We start from the raw sequence: 7,060 nt of genomic DNA on the forward strand, positions 1-7,060 counted from the left end.
CTGGACCCAGGTCCTCTGGAAGAGCAGCTGGTGCTCATCACTCCAGCCCCCCTCGTTTAAAATTTATTTTATATGTGTAGGAAGTTTGGTTACATATATGTCAGTGTACTGTGTGTATGCCCGGTGCCTGTGGAGGCCAGAAGAGGGCATCAGATCCCCTGGAACTGGAGTTACAGATGGTTGTGAACTATCATGTGAGTTCTGGGAATCAAATCCGGGTCCTCTGGAAGAACAACCAGTGCTCTTAACCCTAGAGCCATCTCTCCAGCACCTGGTAGCACACCCCTTTAATCCCAGTACTAAGGAGGCAGAGGTAGGAAAATCTCTTATTAGATCGAGTCCAGCTTGGTTTACATAGCCAGTTCCAGATTACACAAAACGAGACCCTCTGTCAAAATACAAAATCAGTTAAGTGATCTGTGATCAATCCCTGGGACCCACATATGGTGAGAGGAAAGAAGCAACTCGTCCAAGCTGTCCTGACTTTGAGTAGGTTGCTCTCCTAAGACCAGGGTGGAAGGTTTTAGTTGCGTACTCCTGCCAAGTCCTTTGGGGAAGACAAGCCTGGGGTAAAGCAGACTTTGGCTACAACCCGGTGGGGGAGGGAGGGGGGAGCGTGCCCGTGGCAAAGCACAAGCACCGCAATAGCGTTATTGAGTATACAGGGAAAAATTCCGGAGCGCCCGTATGCTAGATCTCACAGAACCAAAAAGTCAAACTCCCAGATGCAGTCTATAGCCTCTGCGTCTGCGCGGGGCGCTGCTGCAGCTGCTGCGGCGGCTGCTGCTGCTGTTGCGCACACTTGGGTCGGGTGGTGCCTTTACCTTCAGCTCACTCGTCTTCTAAGATACCATTTCCGGGTCGGGTCAGGGACTCGCTTCCGGCGGCTAGGAAGTGACGTCCCACTTCCTCTCCAGCTCCGCGTCCCGAAGGTGGGTCCCACGCGGGGTCAACATGAGGATCGAAAAGTGTTATTTCTGCTCCGGGCCGATCTACCCTGGCCACGGCATGATGTTCGTCCGCAACGACTGCAAGGTGAGGCGGCCGTGGCCCGCACGCTCCCGACGGCTCGGGGACTGGAGCGCGCGCTGCTCGCGCCGGGTTCTGAAAGCCGTGGAGTGGCCTGGGCTGAACCCGGCGTCGGTTCACTGCCGGCGAGGTCTCCTCGTTGCTGTCAGACGCACATCTCATCCGCAGGCCACCCGGCTTGCCACAGGGTCAGGAAGTCGGTCGAATTAATGCTTAAGGAGGCTCATGCTCACGTACAGTGGGAGGTGGGGTTGTCTGTAGCGGTTAATGGACATGGTGCCTGAGCCTTATAACTTTTGCATTGTTGCTGGAGGTGAGCTAGGAGAGAGACAACATGGGGGTTCTTTGGGGGGGGGGAACTAACTGGCTACTTCGGCAGCTTTCACTATCCCACTTCTTGAAGGTTCTCACGGAATGAAGTATGTAAGCAAAAGCTTTATGTTTTGTGCCGCATGCACAGGCTTTCTTAGTTTAGGTTTCTGAGCGGGTCACACATTTTAGTTACCATACTCAGCTTTCTTTGTTAGCGCCCAGTAACCTCAAACGCTTACTTTTTATGTTGCTTCCAGTGACACACAGAGATTTCATTATTAATTATTTTTGGTTTTTCGAGACAGGGTTTGGTTTCTCTTTATAGCCCTGGCTGTCCTGGAACTCACTCTGTAGACCAGGCTCAAAAATCCGCCTGCCTCTGTCTCCCAAGAGCTGGGATTAAAGGCGTGCGCCACCACTGCCAGGCTCGAGATAGCGGTTGTTTGTTTGTTTGTTGTTTTTCGAGACAGGGTTTCTCTGTATAGCCCTGGCTGTCCTGGAACTCACTCTGTAGAGCAGGCTGGCCTCGAACTCAGAAATTCGCCTGCCTCTGTCTCCCTAGTTTAGGGATTAAAGCGTGCGCCACCACGCCCGACTTATAGCGTTATTTTTAAAGGCATTATAGGTAACAAAGTAATGTAGCTTAGACTTGTAAAAAAGCCTTGCTATTGATTTCAAGAACACACTGAAGTGTTAATGAGTTGAAAGTTGCTGCTGCTTTGGGGAATTAAAATAGCAAAGACTCAGACCTGTGACTATGATCTTTAAAAGACACATCCGGCACCCAACATGGAAGCAAATGTCTGTAATCCAAGTCGGTAGAAGACTGAGGCAGGATGATTCCAAGTTGCAGGCCAGCCTGGACTGTATGTAGGACTTTGTTTCAGAACAACAACAGAAAAGGGGTTCACTGTAATTCATAGTCAGTGATAAAATAGACACTGGAAGTGAAAAGGAAGAATGACCTATTAGCAGTCTTAGTTTTGAAAATATTTTGTGCTTTCAGCCAGAATGTCAGAAGGGAGCAAATAGGATTTCAGTGTGGCTCAGATCTCACCCTCACTAGGGATACAGGAAAGTGGTTTTGAGAATTTAGCAAATGGAGAAGGTCTTTAAGGAGCTTTTTCTTAGACTAGTCCTTCACTTAAGGCCAGTGTAAGGTATTATTCTCTGAAGTGATTAGTGATGGCTTGTTTCCGGGTGCTTAGCCTGGTAGAGATGATGTATGACACCCATCAAACACTTGAGTGTCCTTCTGTTCTGATGTCGCATGTGATTCTAGGTGTTGTCCTTAGTTCTTATGTGAGTGTCGGTTTTTTTGCTTTACAGTAGTTTTTTTTTTTTTAAAGATTTTATTTATTTATTATATGTAAGTACACTATAGCTGTCTTCAGACACTCCAGAAGAGGGCGCCAGATCTCATTGCGGATGGTTGTGAGCCACCATGTGGTTGCTGGGACTTGAACTCTGGACCTTTGGAAGAGCAGTCGGGTGCTCTTACCCACTGAGCCATCTCACCAGCCCCAGTTTTTTTTTTTTTTTCTTTTTGGTTGGCTGGGGTGGGGGGCGGTGTAGAAACATTTTTATTGTTGACTCTTCAGCTCTTTGGTATTTTAACTTGAGTGTCCTGTAGGTGTTCCGGTTCTGCAAATCCAAGTGTCATAAAAACTTTAAGAAGAAGAGGAACCCACGCAAGGTCAGGTGGACTAAAGCCTTCCGGAAAGCAGCCGGCAAGGAGCTCACGGTGGTGAGTGCGGGTGGTGGCCTGGCCTGAGCGAGGGCCCTGCAGTGTGCCTGCTTCTTTATTTCTCTGTGGGAAGCCTCATTCTCACAGGATCCTAAAATCCATTGTTCTGTAGACTTCTGAAAAGGGAAAAACTGCTACCCCCTAGTACGTAGAAGTTTGTTTATTTTCTGTTCTTCTTTCTTTTCTTTTGTTTCCTCTCTGTCTCTCTGTTTCTGTCCCTGTCTGTGTGTCTCTTTTCTCCCCAAAACTGTTTTCGGCTTTGGCAAAGAAGAAGAAAAATCATGTAAATGGGTTGGATGAAGTGGGAACTTGGACTTTCAGGACTGGGTGGAGGTTGGGAGGTGAGCTGTAGAGCCCCTGGGTAGCACCGGGGCTCAGGCGAGGTTTGTAACAGACACGTATTGGTTTCTGCGTGTCCTTGGTAGGACTCTGTCGGAGAGCAAAAGCTAGAAGTGTTGGTATTAGGGCAAGCCAAGGGCTGAGGTAAGGGTACTTGGTGTCTGAAGAGGGAGGTGACAGAAGCTGCAGGTGTCATTTGCTGGAGGTAGAAGTTTTAAGTTGTGCCCCTCTCTGGCTGTCCCTTCCCCCAAAACCTGTGACCTGCCTCCTTCCTGTCACTTAGAGGTATAACCTATAAGCCAGATCCAGGTTCCTAATCCCAGGGCTGTCTAGTGAGCACAGCTGCTGGCCATGTAGGATGGGAGGCCAAATCAGTTACTCTTTCAGAAATAGTCTTCAGTGTAGGTGAGGCAGCAGGATCTCTTTAATGCCCAAGATAGAGGGTGCCAATCCTGCTCCTCCCCTACCCCAGCTGCCTTACTGCCTAGGACACTGAGCCGAGGAGAATCTCACATTTGTAAATGAAATAGCTAGCATAGAGTTGATATTCTGTATCTTCTGTCAGCTACATTTGGAAGCAAAGGCACACCTGCAGCTTTTTCAGGTCGGTCTTCAGATGCCTGCTCACTAACTATCACAATACCCGCTTGTGGAGGCCCCGCACCACAGGGGTTGTCCCTGCAGGTGTGTGGGCTCACAACTCTTCGCTCTAACAGGTTCTTAGACAGAAACAATATGGATTCTTGGTATTTGATTTGATCTATGAAAAGTGGTTCATATAATGGAATTTCTGCCTGTGATTCTCATCTGGAGCTCAGAAGTTGGGAAAGCCCTTCAGTTGTCTATAATTCTCACAGCTGCTGGACAGCCACTGACAGAGGGAGAGAGAGAAGGAGGGAGGGAAGGAAGGAGGGAGGGAGGGAAGGAAGGAGGGATTCGCCTTTCCCTCCAAGAATCCCTCAGAAAAGGGCTGTTTTCAGCCAGCATTCTCCAGTATAACTAGGACAGTGTCTTAATATGTGTCCACTTAGGATTTTTGTGCAAAGGAGACTATTTTAAACAATGCTTGCTTACCATCTTTCTTGTCAACACTATCTTCTGTCTTATAGGACAACTCATTTGAATTTGAAAAACGTAGAAATGAACCTGTGAAATACCAGCGTGAGCTGTGGAATAAAACTAGTAAGTCCTGGGGTAGCAGAGACTGTGGGCCTTCTGTGACTTCAACTGCTGGCTTGTTATACAAATAACAAACTTACTTCATTGCTTGGCTGGTATATCCATATATAAATATTATAATTATTAAGCTTGAAGCATCATCCAAAATGTAAACCACACATTCTGAAGGAATAAATAAGGAGAGTGTTTTGCTGTGTGAGGTGAGACTGGTCAGGAAGCAGACAAACCCAGTATGCTAGACTGGCTGCCTTGCACAGGAAGATGCGAAGATGCTGAACTTAAGCGATTGGCACTGATTTTAAGGGTACATCCAAGTGCTTGTTTGCATAAATATGAAGTTACAGGCCCAAAATTTGAAAACAGCACTGTTCAGCTCTTGTGTGTGTTCCCCCCCCCCCATCACCCCAAGTAGACGACAGGGATGCTGGTGGGGAGGAAAAATGTTATAAAACGTAGTTCCTTCTTTTCACTTTTAAGAGGATCTTGGTGTGAAGCCATGGCTGGCCTTGAACTCACAGCCTTGTCTTCCCCAGTGCTGGTATTATAGGTGTCTGTTGTGTGAGCTCTTTTAGGTTGCAGTGTTTTTGTGTGTGACAGGTCCCCTCTGCGTATTCTCTCCTTCCCATGGCTGCTCTCATGCAGCCTTCAGCTTGCAGAGTATACTCAGTCCTGGCCTGCACTGAGTTCTTAGTCCCTGGTGTTCGTTCCTTGTTGACTGGCTCAGGTATTCACAGACTAATGCCCACGTCTGGAAGTGCTGTTAAAAAGCAGTGCCACACTACGTTTCCTCCCTGCATGGATTCTGCTCATCTTTTGTATTGAATCCTAAAGACAGACTTTTTGAAAGTATTTCATGTATACATATGGGAGTCTAACATTGTTCCCTAACCTGTTGTATACGGTTCCTAACCCTGACTTGTGAGCACAGCTAAACCTCATACCTTTAGCTCTGTCAGTAGTTAGTAGTGAATTGTTTCATTTAAGCCAAAGTCATGCAGAAGTATATAAAGTGCTTTTTACAATCCTACTGGTTGAATGTGCGTACATTTGCTGACTGTAATTTATTTATTTATTTTTCTTTGTAGTTGATGCCATGAAGAGAGTTGAAGAGATCAAACAGAAGCGCCAGGCCAAATTTATAATGAACAGGTATGTATATGTGTAGAGGAATAATTACGAGATTTCTAGAGGCACTGGTATTTTTAAAACTGTTTTTATTTTGAAAACACTTTGTATTTATAAAAACCCTAGGAAGAATAGTGTGACAAACACTTGTGTATTCTCTCCATTTTTCACTGTCACTGTACAGTGAGCTGAACACTTGCATGTGCCTCGGGTGATCCGCCCCACATAAGAATCTGTTCTTACTTAAACACAGTGTGATTTCCCATCAGGAAATAGACAAGGTGCAGGACTGCTGTGTGGCCAGCAGAGGCTGCTTCTGCTTCCAGGTCCTATCATTTGGGCTCCCTACACATGGACAGGTCCTGGCTTGCTTTGTCTTACAGGTGTAAACAGTTTTGAAGAGTACATACCAGCCAGGTGGTACTCTTGTATATCAGTTGTGTAGAACGTCTCTTTTTTTTTTTTTTTTTTTAATAACAGAATTTTATTATTTTTTTAAAGATTTATTTATTTATTATATGTAAGTACACTGTAGCTGTCTTCAGACACTCCAGAAGAGGGCACCAGATCTCGTTACGGGATGGTTGTGAGCCACCATGTGGTTGCTGGGATCTGAACTCTGGACCTTCGGAAGAGCAGTCGGGTGCTCTTACCCACTGAGCCATCTCACCAGCCCAGAACGTCTCTTCATTTAGGTTTATCTGCTTTTCCTTGTGGTTTACCTAGTTGCCCTGGAAGGAATGCCCCGGCCATCATGGTGTCCTTGCTCATGTGTCCTGTCCCTGTTAACTTTGACTCTTTCGTTACAGCGTTGTCTGTGGGTTTCTCGTGAACAAAGTTAGACTTGTTTTGTCCATGGTAATTGATAATGGAGAAGATTCTGGAAAGAGCTTGCTATTCCCCAGACTTGTTCTTGTTTTCAGTCTCCACAGGGAGGGAGTCTGGCCTCAGTGTGAAATGTTCTCATGTCAGACACGGCTCTCCCTTTCTCTACTTTCAGAATCTCCTTTATTCATATCAGCACACTGGGTCTGTCTCCATGGCCTCCTGTGGTATTTGGAGGGCTATGGTTCATATTGTTGTTTGTTTGATGTTCTGTGTGGCCCACATCTGCCCAGTGGGAGTCCCTCAGGCTCTCCTGCTGTAGGAGACAAGTTGTTTTCATTTCTGTAGTTCTTTGTTGTCTCACATTAGCACACACTTTTTTTTTTTAATTAGGTATTTTCTTCATTTACATTTCCAATGCTATCCCAAAAGTCCCCCATACCCCCCCCCCACTCCCCTACCCACCCACTCTCACTTCTTGGCCCTGGCATTCCCCTGTACTGA

General features: G+C 46.5%; 1 protein-coding gene across 1 annotated transcript in view; it reads left to right on the forward strand.

The window, feature by feature from the left end:
* The first annotated feature begins 885 nt into the window (after positions 1-885).
* Rsl24d1 (ribosomal L24 domain containing 1) overlaps positions 886-7,060 on the forward strand; it is a 10,387-nt gene continuing 4,212 nt past the window's right edge. The window contains exons 1-4 of the mRNA XM_021172452.2: positions 886-1,035; positions 2,975-3,088; positions 4,537-4,609; positions 5,692-5,755. Of these exons, the coding sequence (XP_021028111.1) occupies positions 955-1,035; positions 2,975-3,088; positions 4,537-4,609; positions 5,692-5,755 (332 nt within the window). The 5' untranslated portion in view covers positions 886-954. The remainder of the gene's footprint in view (positions 1,036-2,974; positions 3,089-4,536; positions 4,610-5,691; positions 5,756-7,060) is intronic.

The sequence above is a fragment of the Mus caroli genome, chromosome 9 (assembly GCF_900094665.2).
Source record: "Mus caroli chromosome 9, CAROLI_EIJ_v1.1, whole genome shotgun sequence".
NCBI lineage: Eukaryota > Metazoa > Chordata > Mammalia > Rodentia > Muridae > Mus > Mus caroli.